Genomic DNA, 22,800 nt, shown 5'->3' on the forward strand with positions numbered 1-22,800 from the left:
GTGTAATGCAATTAACTGATGGATGGAACCCAGAAAAAAAAAGGTGTGGAGGGGAAGGGAGGGGGGGACGACAGTGTCAAGAACCCATCACATATACAAGATGCCTCTATTTTGGAATATTATAATATAGTCAACCAAGGATGAATATTAAATAATTAAAAAAAAAAACAACAACAAGAAATGGGAACGTACGCCATTGTGGTTATAGTCAAAGGCACTGCGTCATTTCCAGTTCGCTTACGTCTTTGTGAATGTGTGTGCTGCGCGGCTACGTTATGCTAGCAAAGCGAATTCCGTGAAGGAGGCGGGGGCGAAAAGCCGCGATGGACTCACACATTGACAGTTGCAGTCGAAGAGGAGGATCGACTCTGTACAATAAACAAACAACAACGTGAGCACACTCATTTACAAATTGGAAAAAAAAAAGTTTTTACATGGCCAAATCTGAGGCGTGTGCACAGGAAAATTGCGAGAGGCTTACTAGCTCTTTTTGTAGTGTGGCTAAGCTAACAGGGTTAGCTGGAAAATTTACAAATCTCGTGATACAGGTTAGGGTTTGACAACCAAAATACAAAACCACGTATGTCCGAATTGTGATTTCTTTGTTTCTTGGTAAAAAAAAACAAAAAAAACAGCAAAAATAAAAAAGAATTTCTTTGTTGAAAACGATGTTCACTAGCTTTAGTTTGTAATCTATAAATTGTTTATGACTGAACACAATTTGTTATGACGACAAACTGTTTGCATGTGATGACCAATTTAAAAATTTTAATATTTACTCACTATCAAGTGAAAGCCATGTATCCACAAATTTCGTCTCAAAAGAACTTTCATTTGTGACGTAAATTACTCTTTGATGCCATTAGCCAGTGTTTTTTTTTTAAATTCAATAAATAACTTTTTTTTTGTGGCTGTACACCAGTCATTAAAAATGACAACAAAAATTGTTTACATGAAGACCAGTCAGAAATTTTGCTTTGTGATGTTTATGTTGCCATCCTTGTTGCCAAACTCAATTTGCCCTGTTTTTGGTATAAAACTAAAACTTGAATTAACAATTTACAAATGTTGCCATTTTATGTATTTCATCAATTTTTATTTTGTTGTCTGAAAACAAAGTAAAAGCATTCTGATGATAAAACAACACAATTGGAGACTTTTCATTGCAGTCTATTAGTTTGTTTCGAATGTCGTTAGCTAGCATTACCTTTCTCCAAATCTCTGTTAAAGATAAAAAGTTAAAAGTGATAAACAGCTCGAGACAAATTTACAAATTTTGTCATTCAATTTAGTAAATTTTCCCATCAGAAAAACAGCCCAAAAATTTTTTAGAGATAAAAAAAAAAATTGCAGAGAAATGGTTTGCTCTGTGTTGTAAGGGATGATTTAACATTAGCTTTTAACCCCAATTGTTTTTCGTAGTTGAAATAAACGTAAGCGTGTGACGATATTTGTGGAAGCCAGGGCCAACCGGACTAATTAAAAAAATCCATGGCACGTCACTGGCGGCATGTTGAAAAAAAACAGCAGCAAAAAAAAACAAAACAAAAAAAACAAACAAAAAAAACCAACAACTTGGTTTCCCGAAGTTAGCAATATGTTAATAACATGCGTCAGAGGAGATAACCGTGATTAACTTCGGAACCGAATAAATCGGTAGTCAAGGCTGATGCAAAAAAAAAAAAAAAAAAAACTGTAAAAATCTGACGTCGGAAACCGAATGCCGAGTGTCACGGTGAAATGTTTTGGCAGAACACACGTCACGAAAAAATCAGAACTTTGCGAATCTGAGGTGATTTTATATTACATTAAGTATGAATGCCAAATGTTAACAGTTGTACTAACGCTGATTTTTTTTTTTTTTTCCTTCGGCAACATGAACCCCAAGATCTTTCTCCCCTTTTCTCGCCTTCTTTTTCCTCTTCATGTTTTCCAATAGAATCATACTTTGTCAGAATCCTTAGATTAAAAACATTATAATAACAACATTATCACAATAAGAACCCAATGACAGCAACATGTACAGAAATACAGTAATTTTGCCCCCCCCAAAAAAGGCATGCTGACACTAATTACTAAATCTGGCAAACACTTAAAAAAGCTACAAAAGCAATAACATCTGCACATAATTCATGGATAACAACAACAAATGGCCAATGAAGAGCCACAATCCCAAGTCACACGAATCGCGTGAAAACTTTTTTTTTTTTTTTTTTTTTGATTTTTTGTTTTTTTTAATAGGTGAAGGCAATTATCTGTGAAGTAAAGCTACAGTCCAACAGAGTCAAATCTTATCGAATCTAGTTCATATCTGTGATGGTGCGAAAGAGCGTCAAAGGGCCACGCGGAACTGGAAACTTCCACAGTAAAACGTGCAGGGGGGTGAGGGGGGGGGGTGCTTAATGAGAAAGTTGCAATGTTTACAGACCCGACTTTGTAATAAAAGCTTTCATGGGGAAAATCGGGACAAAATCCCAATGATGTAAAGGTTTTTTTTTTTTTTTTTTAAATAATACGAAAATTATATGAAGTTATTTATTACATTTGTTTTCGTACAAGTTATAACTTAAAAGAATGACCCAAAAAATTGTTGCTTGTCACATTACAAATTCAATCTGGTAAATGTGCCATTTTTTTCCCCACGTTAAAAAAATGGCGCTACTCCTTGTAAAATTATGGCTTTGCTCATTTTGACTGATGACTCATGAAATTACAATTACGATTACATATTTTTTTTGACCTAATATTAGAAATTAGAAAAATTGCAAATACACTCTTGTAAAGTTTAGACTTATTTTTTTCTTGTAAAATGACAACTTATTTTTGTGATATTACAATATTCTTCCCATACAATTGCGACTTTCTCATGTGCTGATGTTCTTGTGACATTATACATAATTGTCTCCCCCCCCCACTGTACGGCAACCTGTGAAATGATGATTTTATTCCTGCAAAGTTACACGCTGTTTTCTTTCCAAGATTTTGATCTTTTATACAATTTTTTTTTTTTTTTTTTACCACTTCAGCGTGGCCCACGCACTCTTTCCTGCGAGAGGGCAGTTGACTAGAAATGTTTCTTTTTTTTAAAAACGACCTAAGGCAAAAAAGTCTTTGACATATTGTTGGTCCAAAGACACCAAAAGACACTAAATCCCATTCCACGACTGCTTTACCGTTGTTCTTTTCTGTCGGGATGGCGGGCTCGCCGCGAGAAAATGACGTGGAGGTTTCAGTGACTGCGACCCGAAAACCGACCATCCACCCCGCCCACCCACCCGCTTTGACCATCATAAACCAACCCCGACCCTCCGAGTCTCCCCGATTACGCTTTGCTCTCATTGCCGTTGGTCTGCGCCGCCTCGTTGGGGACCGTCTTCACCTCGGCCGCGGTGTTGTTGGCGTCCATCTTGACGTCGTCCTTGGTCATCCCGCTGCGAGGACGGAACACAAGGGAGCTTCTGTTAGCTTTTGTGAGACGCTTTCGAGAGAAATCTGTTCCGCCCGCCCCTCGCCCTCATTTTGGAAGCGGGTTTCACACATAACGGGATCACACCGCGGATTCCCCGAACGACGGCGTACGGGTGTCGCGGCCGCTTCCCGGCGCCGACGACGGCCGGCGTGCCAATGAAGACACGGGAGACACAATGAAACCAAAAAGAGCTGACATACACAACGCAAACTACACTCTCACACACAGACACACAAGCGCATTAGCGGGCCGTTTGGGGCGAGACGCCCGTTAGCGTTGTTGTTAGCGTGCGCTTGGGGAAAAGATGAAAATAACATCTGACACGAAACTCTTGTCGGATTAGAAGGGGGGGTCGGGGTGTGTGTGGGGGGGGAAACGAGGTCAGCATTCTCTATGGGAATAATGTGGCGCGAAAATAGCTTGTAAGGATCTAAAAATATCTGCGTTTCATTTAAAAGCACTGGCAAGCACTTTATTCCAGATACACATATTTTTATTAATTTTTATTTTTCATTATGGGTAATAAGGGATAGTGGCAAAAAATCAGTCACTGGGAATGCTAACTTCATTTTTTGGTCATTTTTAAGACAAGTGGAAAAATGAATAGAGGTTTAGTTCCAATTTTTACCTTAATTAGCTTAATTTTTATCTGTACCTATGTATAATGCTCACTATTGAGTTTTGACAAAATTACAGTACATACAAAATGCACTCAAGAATTTCACGTTTTTGTCTTGGGTGCTGGTACATCTACATGTTACCATATCTGACGATCGATTTGACGGACATTTGGATTAAGACCCCTACTGCAAGAGAGTTTAGCATCAGCCAGTGATTTTTTTTTTTAAACTGTAAGTTTATACATAGCAAAATAGATCCTTAAATAATTGCATTGGAGGAAAGCTGCACTCCAGCTACAAGCCTCACATGGAGATGCTAGGAAACCCAAAAGAATGAAGGCAGGAAGTTCTGCTAGCTACGACTTGTAAGCTAGCGAATGATTGGAAGGAGTAGATGGCGTCAGACACAAGCAGGTTTGAGGGCGGATAATAGCGAGCGAGGTGGTGGATGATGATGCTGCTTCTAGCCCGCTGGCGTCCCAGACAATCAGAACCATCTTATAGCGCTGCTAAAAATTTTCTCGCGAAATTCTATAGAAATCTATAGAATTCTATAGAATTTGTACAGAACAACCTGTTCTATAGAAATTTGGCTGTGATTTTCTTCAGAAATTCTGCAGAAAAAATAGAATTTCTGTAGATATTCTATGGGACTTGGGTCCTAAAGTTCTATAGTTCTTTAGAAATTCTTTAGAAATGTTCAATTGAAAATTTTTAGCAGGGAGGAAAGTTCACCACTTGCTTCAGGGAAAAAGTTAACAAGTTGAGTTTTGTTTTCGCAGTTGTTATGATTGTGTATACACCATATAAATAAATAAAAAAAGAAATTGAATATGATTTTCTTTCAACTAATTACAGTCCGTTATTTTTCAAAATCCAACTAAATTCTGCACCCTACGATGAAACTAAATCAAGCGTAGACCACCTTAATTGGCGGGGTGGGATCAAAATTTGAAACATTTTCTGGAATATGAATTTGAAGAAAAAAAAGAATAAATATGTCCTGTTGTTTTTGTAGAAAATTGTACTAAATGTGTGTGAGAAATGGCACTAGCTAGCTTTTAATTCCTTGGAATTCAAGATGGGGTAAAAAACAAGTTACAGAATACTGACGTATTTAAAAAATGGAAACAGGCCTAACTTTATTTTAAAATACGCCCCACCCCCACTAATTTTTTCCCCCAAAACCAGGCAGAATTTTCCTTTAAAATTTAATTTTTGAGGCGTTGGGACACTACTGGTGTAGTGGAGACAAATGTGGAAATGCAAACGTTCATACTCATTTTGGGCGTGCGTGTTGGCATCAGTGATTTGACGTGAGTCCTTAGTCAAGCCGTCTACTTGACTCGGGGGGCTCTCAGGGGCCTCCCGCTGCTTCCACGGCCCGTCACCGTTCGCGCTAACCGGCTCTGAGGCGCGGCCGGCTTTAGGGGCGTCGCTCAGGTTGACCAGCGGGCCGACGTCGGGTCGGCTTTCGACCGCGCCCGACCCTGCGCCGGGGCTGCTTTTCACGGGGTGGTCTTTGGCGAGGCCGGGGGCGCAAGCCGGGGTAAAGCGCTCGGCGACCGAATTAGTAGCATTGGACTGGAGCTCGTTTACCGCTGTGGGGCCGCCGTCTGCGGCGGTGGGCCTGTTTTCAGGGGGGTGGGGGGGGGTGGTAATGGTGGTAGGTAAAGGTGAGGCGTGGCGGCACCGGCAGGAAAGGTGAGGGTGAGGAAGTAAAGAAGGGGGAGAGGAGGAGGAAGAGTTTAGGCTGAGGGAGCGCTACTGTGCTACAGTCAAACAGATAAATCTAAATGCAAATTAGCAAAACAACACAAACTTTAAAAGCGACAAATTAAGTGGTGGGGAGGGCTGGTGAGGGCGAACTCATAATATCTCTGAATTGAAAAAAAAAAAAAAAAAAAAAGCAAATTAAAGCTGATGACCTTTTGTGGAAAATTCTTGTTAGAGCTGGAAAAGCATCCAGAATTTTGAGCTGAGTTCAAAGTTTGGAATATTTATGAATGAAAAACAGCCATATATGTCCTTGTTTTTTGGGGTTGTTGCTTTTTGTTCAAAATTGGACTGAATTCTATTTAAAATGGCTGCTAAGAAATGTTATATCATTAGCTTTGGACACCTTGAACTTAAAGTCAAACAAACATTTTCATATTTTTTTGAGACATTTGTGATTTACACAACACAAATAACCACAATAATTAGCTTGTTTTTAAAAATGAAAGTACATTACCTTCCAGCCATGATATTCATGAATTTGAATAAATGAGGATAATAGCCTGAATATAGTTTGTAAGCTACCTCGCTAGCAAACAAGACAGACAGAAGATAGCTAGCGTGCTAGCTAGCTAAATAGAGAGAAAGATAGACTTAATTTTAGCCTGTATCAAAGGATTTAAAAAATATATAGTTTTTTTTGTAGTTCTACGGTACTTTCCTCCCACGAGTAGAAAGTGAAGAAGCAACCGCCACCTCAGCAGACGAGACGACAACCGTACTCACTCAGGTTCCGTCAGAGGCGTGGTCTCGTTGGGCTCCGTGGCTACGACTCCCTCCTGGTTGTGCGTTGGCTCCTCCTCCGTCCTCACCTCCACGATGGGCTCCTTGGACTCATCCTTCCTGTTGGCACAAGACACAAGAACAGGTCAACGTAATTCTGGTCATTGTTTTTCTTCTTTTCAGCCTTGAGAGCTCGAGTCGATGTGGCATCTTCACAAAAAAAAAAATTCAGTTTCAAAAGGGTGTCAGGGGTTTATTTCTTTACATTTTTTGTCAGGGCTCATTTTCAGGACTCACGTGAAGGCGGCCTTGCCCTCCTCGATGTCCTTGGTCTTGGCGCCCGGGCCGGCCTTCCCGCAGAAGTTGACGGCGATGCACATGAGAAGGCCGCACTTGTTGAGGAAGTAGCAGGTGAGGTCGACGGCCACCAGCAGCACAAAGAAGACCACGATGAGAATGCCCACGATGGCGCCTGTGCTCAGGCCCGACCCGGACGCGCCTGGAAATGTAGTGACCACGGGAAGGTGTGCTGTCAAGTACCGAGTATGCTACGATGCCAACGCCACAATACAAACCATCAGAAGAATTTTTTGTTCAATAATATATTCAGCTTGTTAGCTTGTTGTTTATGCTAGTTGCTATGCCACAAAACTCAGGAGCCTTATGTGAAGGTGTTGAATAATTTAAGTACGGTGTTTATGCAACAAGAGTCAAGAGACTGCGTACATGCTAGATTTATGGTACTGATGTTTTATGAGCCTTTCAGTTTTTAGTGCTTTGCCGCCATCTTGTGCCACCTACACCCAGTTACAAATTGCTTTTAGGGAGGTGGATGTGACTTATTTGTAGGTTTTTGCTGTTCGTGGCAGGGCGTGGTCCCTGTCGTGAACAATGTGACTTTAAGGAAGGTCCTTTGTGGAAGAGCATTGCTGTTGTGCTGGCTAATAGTTTAACATGGCCGCCGGACCCCAGTCTGCGGTGGTGTCACGATGACTGATAACACCTCTTTTCCACTCCGGCCGCAAATACATTTTCCGGCAACGCACGCTCAATTGAATTGTAATTGGACGTCTTCCTCTCCTCGCCGGGCACGCCGAGGCCTCGCTTCCCAACTCGTGGTAAACACGCGACGACGCTTGTTTCCCCCCACAACCCCGTCGACTCATTTACATTTTAACAGGCGCAATAAATCATGTCACCGTACGTTCAAAAACGATAGTGGCGGCAGCGTAGCGCTCGGGTTTTGTCCCGCAGCGGGGGAGCATAAATCAGGAAGTGTCACGACGGACGATGCAGACATTTCTCTTCGCGGGCCTTGTCAGTTAGCGGCGCTCTGAGCTACACGCGATAAGCCTTAATAGCACAGAAAACCGGATCCTTTTTTGAAAAAAGCCATCAATACAGCTCTAAGATGACAGCTTACAAGCTGGGACGATGCCTTTAAGTGACAGCTAATGATTTTTACTTCACGGCTTGTCCAGGTAGTCTAGCAGACTGATTTTACATCCCTTTGGATACTAATCAAGTCCCAGTCGCTTTTCAAATATTAAAACGCTAATTAAAAGACTATTGGAATAAAAATGGCCGAACAGATTTCGAGGTACAGAACACGGTACTGGTGAAGTTAGCCAATACCAGCTACTGATACATAAGGGAAATAAATCTGACATTGAGTTAAGGCACCGGTGTCAAACTCAAGGCCCGGGGGCCAGATCCGCCCCGCCACATGATTTTATGTGGCCCGCGAAGGCAAATCTTGCATATCAACTTCCATGATTCTTGTTCAAATCTGTTCCAAAAATATCATATTGTCACATCATAAATCATAATGTTGAGGTATTGCAAGCGTTTTTACGTGACCAAACACCAACAATGGCTGAAAAACCCATTACCCTTGACTTCTGATCCCAAAAGTAATTCATAAATTTCAGGGGTCAGTATGATGAGGCGATAAACGATTTTTATGGTTTCACAATCACAACGGCCCTCTGAGAGAAACCGGAACTACAACTACAATGTTTGACAACCCTAAAAACCCTAAACCGCGGCGTTTAACATATCGGGAAACCAACGTCAGAAAGAAAGAGATCGATTTAAAAATACCAGTTATTATGTGAATTAAAATTTTACGTCCCAAAAGAACCTTTGGTGTCGGATTTACGCAATCGTGAATACTTGTCCTAGTATCAAACATTCCGACCAGTAAGTAAAGGTAGCACATTTTCAGCATTCCGGTATCTGTTTTGTGTTGTCTCGATAAGCATCAGTATTTAAACCCCCAAATAAAAGCCGCATTTCCCGACTGATTGTATTGTGTTTACGTATGTGACACATACCTCCTCACAGGAAGTTACGGTCTGATAGGCAAAGGCGCTACGGACCTCGCCGCAATAGAAGCGAGAGTTCCAATTTGGCCGAGAGAAAGTTTAGCGTATGGAAAGACGGGATGATCAAACGATAAAAGGGGCCACAGCGAATAGAAGAGGAAACGGCTGGGAGGACGTCAGGCGACTTTTCCAGGTGGACCTGAGCCACGCGACGTCCTCTCACCGAAGGAAGGAGACCTGGAGAGAGGACAGACAGCTTGTGGACACGGAGGAGGAAAACAACGCACGGGCAGAAAGACGGGAGGACAAAGACAGACAGACAGACAGACAGACACAAGACCAAAACGCTGACGCTTAGCTAAGTTTGTCTTCCAGAAGAATGATAAGAATAATAATAAGAATGTCTTGGAGACAAACACATTGCGGCACCTTCCAGACCTAACGCGTTGTAGCTGAAATCTTCACAGATAATTATTGTCGAATCTGCATCCAAAAATAGAACAGTAGTGAAGTTACTAACCCCCCCCCAAAAAAAAAAACCCATCATTAAAAGTCCTCTTTTTTTGTCAAGAAAAAATATGTGGAAAATCACACGAATACTCCTCTTTTTTCATTTTTTAAGAAAACAAAATCTGATAAAACTGACAAATAGGAATGGAAATGATCAAACTGGTCCTCAGAACTGTGAGGCCAACGCTTTCCAGGTGATCCACCGTGCCGCCTTCTTATTTACATCCATCCATCCCTTGCCGCTCATTCTCAAGAGGGTCACGGGGAGTGCTCGAGCCTATCCCAGCTTCCAACAACACCCTGAACTGGTTGCCAGCCAATCGCAGGGCACATTGAGACAAACAGTTGCACTCACAATCACACCTAAGGGCAATTTTGAGTGTCCAATTAACGTTGTGTGTTTTTGGGATGTGGGAGGAAACCAGAGTGCCCGGAGAAAACCCACCCAAGCAGGCACGGGGAGAACATGCAAACGCCACACAGGCGGCGCCGGGATTGAACTATGAGGCCTTCTTATTTACATTTATTTAAAAAATATATATATATATAATTTTCCAAAGAGATGACAAGAAGTAAAACTACAAAAGACAATGTTTTGGATGTTGACGACACAAATTATGTGGTGCGGGCGACTTGAAATGTACACACTTTGTCTTGCGTGCTGATTAGCAACAGTTAAAACCCCCTTGAGAAGCGATCAACGCGACAAAAGACACCTCGACAGCGTTGTCGCTTCTGATTATCGTCGCGCTGATGGAACATGACACGAAACCGGCGCGTCAGTGCCGATAAAAACAAATTGCTTCACGTCAAGTCCCGAAAGGGGAGACGAGAGAACGCCAGAAGGCGGAATGTCATCCCGCAGGATGAGGCTTTAATAAAAACCTTTCCTCTGTTTTCTCATCTTCCGGGTGGTGTCATCGCTGCGCGGACCGCAGGCGCTTGTTTCGTCCCAGCCCGGAGGGGAAAACTTGAGCCTCGCAAGCGCACGAGAGGCTTTTACAACTCAGATGGAAAAACATATTGCTCATTGCCTCGCGATGTTTCAATCCAATTCAATGGAGGGAGATTCTTTTTTTTTTTGTGGAGAGGTGATTAAATATGGTTTTTTTTTGGCAGAGGGGGGGAAAAAGCAGGAATAATTATAATAATAGGAGAAAATAAACAATTTGCTATAATATTTAAGTATTTTGAGGAAAAAAGTAATCATGTCCTGAGGAAACAAAAACACTGGAAAATGCAGAAATATCAAATTATGAAAAAAAAAATTCAGACAAAGTAGTTACATGAATGAGATTGTATTTTGTGAAAAAATAGTATCACTGGGAAAAAATAAAAGTGATGAAAAAATGTTTTGGGGGAAAAACAAGGTGCAATTAAATCCTACTTGAGAAAGGAAGTTCTGGGAAATTAGAACTTAAAAAAAATAGTACAGTGTGTTCACAGGAATGCAAAAAAGTTACACTACAAGGAAAAACAAGTTTGAATTTTTTTGGGGGGAGATTAGAAAATGAGTCCTTAAGTTAAAAGAATACAACAAAATTACAACACTTATTGAATTATGAGGACATAATATGACGACATAGATGTAAATAAATATAGTGAAAACAAATTTTATAGTATGACAATAGCCAAAGCGCAAAATCCAATTTATAGAGTAACTTTTCATGATAACAAAAACATAAAATAATAATAATAATAAAACTCAAAATTTAATAAAACAGCGATTCCCCAAGTGTGGGCTCCCTCTTGGGCAGGGGTGTCAAACTCATTTTTTGTCGCAGGCCACATTGTGGTTCCGGTTTCCCTCAGAGGGCCGTTATGACTGTGAAAGCATAAAAATCGTTTATCGCCTCATCATATTGACGCGTGAAATTTATGAATTACTTTTGGAATCAGAAATCAAGGGTGATGGGTTTTTCAACGATTGTTGATGTTTGGTAACGTTAAAAACGCTTGCAATACCTCAACATTATGATTTTGGGACAGATTCGAACAAGAATCACGGGAAGTTGACATACAGGATTTGCCTTCGCGGGCCACATAAAATCATGTGGCGGGCCGGATCTGGCCCCCGGGCCTTGAGTTTGACACCTGTGCACTCAGGGTACTTCACAGAATTACTGAATGAAATGAAACTAATTGCTTAATGATACAAAAGTTTTCTTTTTATTATAACTTTGTTTCCAAAGCCAGTTCAGTTCATTTACATACAGTTGATTTATAATAAACCTTAAGTATAATAGTCCGATTTATTCTTTCAGAACTGTTTTATTTTGCATAAATGTTTTAGTGGGCCATCACGTGCGTGTCCGTCCACATATTCTAAGAGGCAAAATATGAGCAAAAACTTTGCAGGGATGTTCAATGACATCATCGTATCGAGGCCCGGGTCACCTTGACCACGTGGGATGACAACCGGAAAATTGCGCTTTTGCGCCGATGTCGCTTTACCGCGTCAGTTTTTGGTGAATGCGGGTGTGTCTGAAAACCCGCGTTAAATGATTGATGAGCATCCAGAAGGAAGCAGATGCCCGAGTCTCCCCCCCCGCCCACTCCCCCACGTTCATTAGCGGCTGCCATGTTTTAATTAGCCAGGCTGAGGAAACAATCACCATGCGCATCTGTTGGATTAAAATAAAAACATACACGTGTTTCGATAGCGCTCAATTGTTGCGCCGCGTGCCCCCCGCGCGGCTAATTGCTTGTCGGTGTCACCCAGGGGTAATAAGAAAATAAAAACAAAATAAAGCTGCAAGCGGCGGTGAACGGGCCCCTCGCCACAGAATTTAGATGACGACGCCTCAAAATTACAATTAAACATTCATGACGTGTTCCGCCCACATTCGATGGTAATGGATCTTTCAAACAAAAATGGCTGATTTCCTGTTGCATTTCAATCATGGGCCCTCGGGACTTTTTGACGCATTATCTTGTGACGCACGCGCCCACTCAACTTCATGCCAATCGCCTTTTCTAACTTTTCAGGGGCCGCCGCCGAGTGAGAGACTTTTTGACCCCATGCTGTGCCCGCATTAGATAGCATGGGCAGAACCCCCCCCCCCAAAAAAAAAAAAAAAAAAACCCAAAACACTACCATTTCGCCTTAACCATCTCTTTTCAAATATTCAGTTGGGTGGATTTCCTTTTTGAAGTTCGTCAAAGTACCAGCCCTAAAACTCATACGTGGTTCCTTATCAGAACTTCACAGTAAGCTGCACCAATAAGAAACGAAAGATTATGCCTACATATCTTGCTTCGCCGTTTGTGTTTGGATATCCTATTAAGCTTAACAGAATTGATTAAGGCAAAGCTATTTGGGAGATTTTTTTTTCCATCCATCCATCCATCCATTTTCTACCGCTTCTCCGGGTCAGGTCGCAGGGGAAGTAGCTTCAGCACGGAATACCCAGACTTCCCTTTCCCCAGCCACTTCTTCGAGCTCTTCTGGATGGATCCTGAGGCGTTCCCAGGCTAGCCGAGAGACATAGTCTCTCCAGCGTGTCCTGGGTCGTCCGCGGGGTCTCTTTCCGGTGGGACATGCCCGGATCGCCTCACCAAGGAGGTGTCCAGGGAGCATCTGGATCAGATGCCCCAGCCACCTCATCTGGCTCCTCTCAATGCGGAGGAGCAGCAGCTCGACACTGAGCCCATCCTGGATGACCGAGCTTCTCACCCTATCTCTAAGGGAGAGCCCGGACACCCTGCGGAGGAAACGCATTTCGGCTGCTTGAATCCGGGATCTTGTTCTTTCGGTTATGACCCACAGCTCATACCCATAAGTGAGGGTAGGAACGTAGATTGACTGGTAAATTGAGAGCTTCGCCTTTCGACTTAGCTCCCTCTTTACCACAACGGACCGATACAAAGTCCGCATCACTGCAGACGCTGCACCGATCCTTCTGTCGATCTCTCGCTCCGTTCTTCCCTCACTCGTGAACAAGACCCCAAGATACTTGAACTCCTCCACTTGGGGCAGGATTTCATCCCCGACCCGGAGAGGCGCACGCCAACCTTTTCCGACTGAGGACCACGGTCTCGGATTTGGAGGCGCTGATTCTCATCCCAGCCGCTTCACACTCGGCTACGAATCGCTCCAGTGAGGGTCGGAGATCACGGCTTGGTGAAGCCAACAGAACCGCATCATCTGCAAAGAGCAGAGATGCGATGCTGAGGGCACCAAACCGGACACCTCCTACGCCTCGCCTGCGCCTAGAAATTCTCTCCATAAAAGTTATGAACAAATACAAGGGCAAACCCTTGACAGAGTTTTTTTTTTTTTTTTAAAGTTTTAAATGTAATTTTGACAGTAAACCCCAACAGCTTGAAAACTCTTTTGGAGGAATTGTTCACTATCTGCCAAACTGCTGCTTGTTTTCTAGTTAGTTCCGCATCTAAAATAATAATAACTGGGGCACGGCGGACCAGCTGTAAAGGGTTGGCCTCACAATTCTGAGGTCTCAGTTTCGATCCCGGACACCCGCCTGTGTGGAGTTTGCGTATCCTCTCTGTGCCTGTGCGGGTTTTCTCCCGGGCACTCCGGTTTCCTCATGACAAAACATCCATTAGTCGGAGATTGGTTGTTCGTTTCTATGTGGCCTGCGATTGGCTGGCAACTAGTTTAAGGTCTACCCTGCCTCCTGCCCGTTGACAGCAGGGATTGGCTCCAGCACTCCCGTGACCCTCGTGAGGATAAGCGGCAAAGAAAAAGGACGGATGGTGAATAATAACTGTCCAAATGATGGCTCGTATCTCATCAGGTGGCTTTCCTCCAGAGGTTTTTCTGTATTTCATAACGCCGGCTCGTCTGTGAGACTAATAAGTGGCGGTGGTCTACTACCAACATTAAAGATGTTTTTCATATTCAATAAAAGCCTTTTTTTTAAACTCAATAAAAGAGTAAGTGGGTAAGAGTACTTTGACGGCCACACGTTCCGCTCCAGCCGATAAAAGCATCACTTTGGTCAAAGAAAAACAGACACACTTTATTTCCACCCCAACAACAGTTACATGGAAACACACACAGAAATGTACTTACAAAAATGTCTCCAAACCGAAAGCAAGAAAACAAAACAAAAACATTCCACATAATCCAAAATAATCGCTCGTTCTGTCTTTTTGAAAGCGACGCATGTAATTTCACCCCTCCATCCCCCTTTTTTAAGAGATTCCCCTCTGCTTTCGGGTATAAACACAAGACGAGCGAAAATAACATCTGATTTCAGTCTGAAAAGATTATTATATACACACATAAAACATCGTATTTTTCCCTTCACTTCTTTCTTCTGTCCTTTCAAGGCATTGACGTCATTTTCCGATGCCAAATGGGGGAGAAAAGTGCATCGGAAGTCATTTGACGTTCCAATTTGGAGTGTGCATCCTTGTCCGCTTTAACACATTCATAATGCTTGACCGAAGGGAGCGGTGGTGAAGCGAATTACCGGATTGGTGGGGGCGTGGGGGTCTGGGGGGGAAGGGGGGGGGGACACGTCATGCTCTCTGCATGCCAAGAGAGGAAGAAATAAAAGCCTCTTTTTACTATTTGACTAGCTCGATCTATTGCAGACACACAATCTTGTAACTTTCAGAATCACGTTAAGGCATTATGAATGTGTTATTTCTAATAAACCGCCACCCGTTATCCGACTTGCAACATAAACACAACTAGGGATGGGCACTCAGGGGGAGGGATTATCGACTAATTCAAAATTCAACAATATATTTAAAAGGATGTCTCATCTGTTTTGAAATGCTTTTTGATCTTCAGTAGAGCAACGACGGGATTCCTAATGATCAATAAATTGATTATTACGCCCATCCCTGAATGGTAACCAGGGGTGTCCAAAACGCTTTCCATCAAGAGCAACATTGGGATAATAAAAATAAAAGAAAATTCCGCTTACATACACAATAAAGCAATTTCATATGTTGTGCAGTTGAATCTTTAAGGGAAGAAAATAACGTCACGACGACTGAATAAATAAAGTTTCCAATTAGAATTTTTCCCCATTAAAACTGCATTTACAGTTGATATGAAAAGTCTACACACCTCTGTTAAATTAAATTACATTTTTGAGGTGTTAAAAAATGAATTTGACTGAAACAAACCACGTTACAAAATTTTCAACCAGTGATGTGACCTTTTTTTTTTTAAATTATCATTAAGATGACCTCTTTATTATTATTATTACTATGGTTAGGCAAGTGTGTATAAATGTGATCCATAACATTCAAACACATGTTTGATTGGAGTCAGCACATTTTGTCATTTATCTTGGACTTTTTTTTTTTAATGTTACAAATTCCTGGCATTTGAAGATTGTTATGTAGACTTTTTATATCTGAAAACCAGAGCCCTGTCCATAGCTGAAACACAAGCAATTCGGATTTTTATCATTTGCCTTTCATCTTTTGATGTCAAACCCAAACGTTCTCAATCTGTAGAGCTAACGTGCAGGAATTAGCCTCACGTTTTCCATATTTTGACCTTAAAAAAATTGCATCAGCGCAACTTTTTTGAGAGATTGTGTATGGGGAGAAAGGCGAAGTGCATGGGAAAATTATCATTTTTGGAAATATCTGAGTTTGTGTGCACCTTTACAATATCCATCCATTTTCTTAGCCGCTCATCCTCACAAGGGTCGCGGGAGTGCTGGAGCCTATCCCAGCTGTCAACGGGCAGGAGGCGTACACCCTGAACTGGTTGCCAGCCAATCGCAAGGCACGTGGAGACAAACAGTCGCACTCAAAATCACACCTAGGGGCAATTTACAGTGTCCAATTAATGTTGCATGTTTTTGGGATGTGGGAGGAAACCGGAGTGCCCGGAGGAAACACACGCAGCCACGGGGAGAACATGCAAACTCCACACAGGCGGGGCCGGGATTGAACCCGGGACCTCAGACTGTGAGGCCAATGCTTGACAGCTGATCCACCTTGCCGCCACTTTACAATATTTGTCCACTAATTCCCAAAGTCAGACATTAGAAGGCGAAACGGAAAAGTTGGGTTTTGTGTGCACTTTACACTGTTTGCTACTTAGAAAGCATGATGCAAGAGGAACTGTTCGAAAGTGGGTCGTGTTCAGTTTATTTTTAGACTACGCTGTGGCGGGCCACTTGAAAAACGAGCACAACGGCCGAAAGTGGCACTTGAGAATCCCTTTGGACACCCCTGATAGAAAAAAGTCCTTCCATATAGCCATGTACAACAACTCAAAGGGGTGAGGGGCGGGGGGCGTGGGGGGAAACATAACAAAATCAGAAGACTTAATCCCGACAAAGAAAAGAGATGCACGTACAGAGCACCCGGTAATAAAGATCATGGCAGCAACATCTTGGACTCGCCATCTTGTTTTGAGCTTGTGTGTGGCTGCACAAGGCTCAAAAAGGCATAGAAAGCGAAAGGGGAAACGGGGGATTCAGACCCCCCCCCCCACCAAAAAAAACAAAACAAAACAAACAAAAACTTCTCCTCAGATGAGATCAGTTTTACGAGAGCCAGAGCGCAGTCAGCGAGGCGGAGAGCAGAAGACCCGGCAAACTGTACGTCACGCACTGGCAACCCAGCGTCGCTGCGAGCGTCCACCAATATTTCCACAACAGCGCGATCGAAATGCGACGCGAACAAATGAACCCCCACAATCCCACCCCCACCCACCCCCCCCGCCGAAGAAGGCGATCGGTGGGTACGACAATGTCGCGGTCCGCAGGTGCCCCCCCCCCCCCCGGCAACGCGCAGACAGGACGGGAGACAACATGGAGACGGGTGGAACAACAGGGAGAGAAGAGAAGGGGGGTGGGGGGGAGAGAGATAGGAGAAAAAAAAAAACAAGGTCAGAAATACAGAAAGCACAAGCCCTGAAAGGTTATAAAGATTTTAAAGTGAGGAGGTTTAACAAAAAATCATAATAAAATGAAGAGAAGTCATAGTGTGTTAGTGAGCAAGGCAGATGGTTTATTTTGCCAAGCGTGGGTGAAGGGTGGGGGGGGGGGAGCGATGGTGAATAAAGAAGCGTTTGCTTCTTGATACAGTTGCAAAACCGTGCAGGACGGAGCCCCCATCGGGAGTGGGCGCCGATGGGCGCCGGTGCAATTTGAGGGGAAAATCCATTCACAAAATCTCCACTGCAATGCTCAACTATCCACACGGTAAAACGTGGTTGACGATCGAGGAGCAGACAACTTCTGATAAGAGCTAGATGATGTGCTATGAATAATAAAGAAAATATTAATGATCCTGAAAAGGGGAATGCCTGAAATGGGGGGGGGGTGCTGAGGCTGTCCGATTAAAACTTGTATTACCATATTCTGATTGTGTAGCGTATAGGTGTCAAAGGCAAGGCCCGAGGGCCAGATCCAGTTCGCCACGTCCTAAAATGCGGCCCACTATGGACGTAGATTAGTGCCACCGGGATTTGAATTTGAAATGCCACAGAAAATGTTTTCAATAGTTGCTACAATTCGCTGTCTAAAATTCACCGTCTGTGCCACCAGGCAGGGTTACTTCAGGTCAGAACCGAGCACCCAGCCAATCCAGTTACGCTTTCTTAGAATGTGACGTCACATGACCAAGAAAGCGTAATTGCGATTGGCTGGCTGTTCTGCCCGGGTGGCACAGACGGTGAATTTTAGACAGCGAATTTGAGCAACTACTGAAAATGTGATCACTTTCAAATTCAAATCCTGGAGGCACTAATCGACTTCCATAGCCCACGAAAGCAAATTGTGTGAACCGACTTCATCTTTCTTGCTAAAATACCACAACTGGTTGAGAATTACAAGCATTTTTTTTAAACAGTCCCATTTTGAAATAAAATGTACAATAATTGAACAGTTTTCATGAGCTTTTGATTCTAAAACTAGCTATTAACTATCAATTTGTTGTGTATATGTAATAATAAAAACATAATAATAATGTTGGGTCCTGTGCTGTGAGATTTTGCACTTGTAAAATAGGAAACACCAGTTTGGAGTGTTTAGCCTGACTACTGGTCATGGTGGGGGGGGAGGGGAGGACAGAAGAACGGGCCCATGCATTTCGTTCACGTCATGAATGGATGTCCCCTCGCGCACTACAAGCACCTCAATAGCTTCTAAGCGGGGTGCAATCGCGCAGCCAAGGGAGGTTTGGCTGCATCAACAGTTGACCAGCACATTTCAAACTTTACAACATCGACAATTGTGTCACTTTTGCCACAAAAAAAAGAAGAGAAAAACAACAACAACAACAAAATATGATATGGCAACCACATGATGGAACTAAGCCATGTAAAAACAATCCTGGAATTAAAAGGGAGGATTGACTTGGACGATGCCCATGAGAACTGGCTCTCCCGAATAATTGGATTTTGTTGTTGCAGTTTCTTTTATTTTTTTTTTTTATTTTACACAATCCAAACCTCCCACAGCTATTTGGCTGGTGCCCAGGAACGGAAAGATACCGTTTTTTTTTCTGGGTTTTTTTTTTTTGCATGCCATGCGCTGACAGCCATGTAATGCCGATTGTGTCCAACAGGGTCAAGAGGCCAGAGAGTATTTATAAATATGTAAATACCATGCAAAGACTGAGAGGGGTGCATCCACAAGCAACCAGGCAACATTCTCATCTGTATGGTAATGCGTATGTACAATGCAGTGCGATGAGTCCAAAAGTGTGGTACCGCTTTTGGTAAAAGGGCTCCGTCTCATGGTAAGTGAAAGAATCACTGCCTGACTACAGCTCAGTTGTATTTAATTTTTAAGTTCAATATATTTGTAGTTAATTTGTTCGAACTAAATATTTTTTTTAAATGTTTTAAAGTAGAATTTTTATTTGTACATTTCATATGCAATTTTATGCATAACATAATACAGAGAAAAATAATGACACATTTTTTTCTTTTCCCCATATAAAGAAAAAAGTAAAAATTTTACTTTTTGTTTGTTTTTCCACTGGAAAAAAATAGATAAAAGTTTATATTTGCTCCAAAAATCTAAAATTCCAGATCCAAAAGTCCATTATTCTATTCTTTTGTGTTCTGGGGGTTGTTGTCTTTAATACAATATAGTATATCTCAATATAAACATTTATTATTTATACAGTATATGTGTGTGTGATGTGTGTAATATATATTTTTCTTTTTTAATTTAAAAAGAAATGGAGAAAAACATGCATTTCACTCCCCAGCATAAATAGAGTGTCTATTGTCCAAACATCTATCTTTCCATTTTCTTCTATTAAAAATCAATTACATTTCCAGAAACAAGCGTTTTCAATCAGATGGGGGTGCAATATTTTATACTGCATGCAAATGTCTTGAATAAACGCATCTTTGTGATTTTTATAATTAAAAGGGACTTCCAAAAAATGGACATCATATGTGGGTGCCTTTAAGGTTTGATATTGAAAGTAAAATGGGGCATTTTTGGAAAAAGATGCATTTGTATCGAAAAATGTTCCAAAGAGGCAAAAAAAAAAAAAAAATTGGTTAATTTTTTATTATAAGTGTTTTCAATATCAGCCTTCAGACTTCATTTCCATGTTTTTTTGTGTTCTCTCTTAGTGCTACAATGTGAAAATCCACTGATTTGTCCTTGGATAATCTCCACGATTGTTATAAAATGAGGCAATCAACTGAAAAGATTTTCCCATACAAAAGAAGAAAAGACTGGTTAAGACTTTGGGGTGAGGACGGGTGAACATTTTCTGAAAGTTGTTTTTGTCAAACTTTTTTTTTTTCCCTATTTTTTAAGCCTGCGGTGTATTGTGGCGGGGAAGCGGCCCAACTTCAACATTATTGCACACAGCACAACAGCAACAACAACTGCGGGTAGGCCGACCGGGACCGCTGGAGTCGAGCTTTTAAGGATAAAAAGCACAAAAAAAACAAAAAAAAACAAACTCTTGTTGCCTGCCAGACGAATATCTGCCGCCGCTTTCTTGTTTGCTGAGCGGCGGCCGCCTTAACGATGTGACTGAAGATTATAAGGGCGCGGCGAAGCATGATGCTAAGCTACGTGCCCACGTTTGCTTGCGCGCAAAGGTTCTCGCGCTGCAGTGTCTGCTCAACAGTTTACCGTTATCTTGCCTAGCCTGGCCGCTGGAATCCTGCCAGGTGCTTTTCAAATGCAAATCAGTTTCTGTTTGGTTGACAATCTGCACTTTGCATTTTAAATGCCACCCGCAACCGTGTTTTATGGCCATAATTTTACTTTTTTTTTTTTTTTTTTTTACAAAGAAATAAGCCACTTACGTAATAATATAGTAAAAAGAATGGGATATTAGCAGTTTTACCTCCACAGAATTTCAAAAATGCCTTTTTAGAGATAATAAATTCCTTGCTTTGAATTGACGTCTGGTACTCTATAGATAAATGTCCCTGGCCACAAAATGAGAAAATATGACAGTATAAAAATACCGCATGGGATTCTAAGAATGCATTTTTGCATAAATTGAATGCCTTACCCCTAATAGATGACTGGTATGGTTTGCATTTGAATAAATGAACATAGATGTCCTTAGGCATTAAACAAGTCGATATGGTGATTCCAGTTTTATAGCCAGGGTAGACCTATAATGCATTTTTACAACACTAAACGCCTTACCCCTAATGGACGCCTCGAACTTTATGCAATCAGTCACTCACATTTGAAATACGTACGGGGTGTGGTCAGTCATGCCCTCAGATATAAAGTTACGGGTGTGGTCCGCCAGTCATGCCCGCAGACATAAAGTTGCGTGTGTGTGTTCTGTTCGTAATTATGAGTGTACCCCTTTAAGAGCGGAGGGGGGTGGTGTCAGTTAAACTAGGAAGTAGAAGTAGGCTGAGCAGCAGCTCGTTCCATGCTAAAAACAAAAAAAAAAAGACGTCAGGCTGCGGTTCACTGCACTGGATCGGTTTTCATGAGCGCTGAGTGTGCGACAAGTGCGCAATTGCGCAACGGCACAGCTTTGAGAGAACATTGGTGAAGATTACACAAAATAAGCTATGTCTTTCAATATCGATGTATTTCTACTCGTAACAAATTTTACGCGCAATATTTTTCGTTTTCGACTGTGCAGATTTGCGAGTGCGACGGCGCGCGGGCGTAAAATCGCAGTGACTGTGAGGAATTGTTGCACTAGCATTTTTCTGGCCAAGAAATCACAAAACTGAATAAATGCCATACTTCAGAACAGAAGCCTTGTTCGGTCTTCAGCTGAATAAATAAATGCCTAAAGATAGCATGTGTTAAATGAATACATTTTTAAAAATTACGTTTCTGGCCACGGTAAAAAAAATACTTCTACACTATTAATTATCATTATAAAAAGCATTTTTTTTTCTTTTTTTTTTTTTACAAATAAACACCTTAATCCCAATTGTCGGTTTGTACTCTCTGCAGTTGTGTAAATACATGCCCTTAGAAAGTACAGAGTGAGTACCTTTCCGATCAGAGTGTTATAAAAATGCATTTTCACTCATAATGAATGCCTTACACCCCGCCCCCCCCCCCCCCAAAAAAAAAAAAGAAGCTTGCAACTCACGACGGATATTAAAATCAATAACTCAGGCCATTACTAATGTACTGCGGTTGATGTACTAGTCGCACTTTTCTGGCCACAACATGATAAAAATCCATTTTTATATTTGTACATGATTAAAGGCTAACCCCTAATTGCCTGGTCCTTTCTGCTACTGCCTGTGTGTGTTTGTGTGTGTGTGTGTGTACCCGAGCGAGGCAAAAATGAATAGAGTACCTGGCATGGTGGTGGGTTCTGTGGCCGTTGTGAACGACAGAATGCCGGCCTCGGACTTGCCCTTCTGGTTCACGGCCACGATACGGATCTCGTACTCCGTATTCCAGTCCAGCCCGCTCAGCACTATGTACTCGCTGCCGCGCGGCATGCGGATCTCGGGTTTCCAGTCGGACACATGCTTCTGGGGAAGGAAGTGGCAACAAAATCCGTTAAGCACTTTGTTTTCTAATCGTCGATAAAGGGGTTAAAAAAAAGATGCCACAGATTTTTAAAATGCTCTATGAAAGTGGCACTGACAGCAAAATATACATTTTAAAATAGGTATTGTTATCAAAACTACATATAATATTAATCACTTTGATGAGTCGGAAAAAGTGAGCTGGGAGCATTTTATTAAAGCGCAAAGTAGCGAAAGTATGACTCGACATCCCAGTGGCGGCCGTATTGTCTGTGACGTCATTTGCAGATGGCACACTGGGGCAGTCGCCATAGAAAACCACCAGCGGTGGCAACCACCCCGCGCGCATCGACTCATTTAGCAACCCTGACTTACGTACTTTATTAAGTTTTTACGATGTATATCTTTTGGTACATTCTGAGAGAAGGATTACGTCGTCACAAGCGGACGGAGCTTTTTATGATTGCTGCTTTTGGA

At 42.1% G+C, this 22,800-nt stretch overlaps 1 protein-coding gene across 2 annotated transcripts in view; it reads right to left on the reverse strand.

Annotated features, from left to right (window-relative positions):
* Positions 1-27: 27 nt before the first annotated feature.
* ncam1a (neural cell adhesion molecule 1a) overlaps positions 28-22,800 on the reverse strand; it is a 218,333-nt gene continuing 195,560 nt past the window's right edge. The window contains exons 15-19 of one of the 2 annotated variants that reach the window (XM_061803332.1): positions 22,146-22,326; positions 6,886-7,087; positions 6,592-6,708; positions 5,369-5,719; positions 28-3,431 (exon numbers count right to left, since the gene is read on the reverse strand). In XM_061803332.1, coding sequence (XP_061659316.1) covers positions 3,323-3,431; positions 5,369-5,719; positions 6,592-6,708; positions 6,886-7,087; positions 22,146-22,326 — 960 coding nt within the window. In that variant the 3' untranslated portion in view covers positions 28-3,322. The remainder of the gene's footprint in view (positions 3,432-5,368; positions 5,720-6,591; positions 6,709-6,885; positions 7,088-22,145; positions 22,327-22,800) is intronic. The other variant, XM_061803331.1, reaches the window with a different exon arrangement.

The sequence above is a fragment of the Syngnathoides biaculeatus genome, chromosome 18 (assembly GCF_019802595.1).
Source record: "Syngnathoides biaculeatus isolate LvHL_M chromosome 18, ASM1980259v1, whole genome shotgun sequence".
In the NCBI taxonomy this organism is placed as follows: Eukaryota; Metazoa; Chordata; class Actinopteri; order Syngnathiformes; family Syngnathidae; genus Syngnathoides; species Syngnathoides biaculeatus.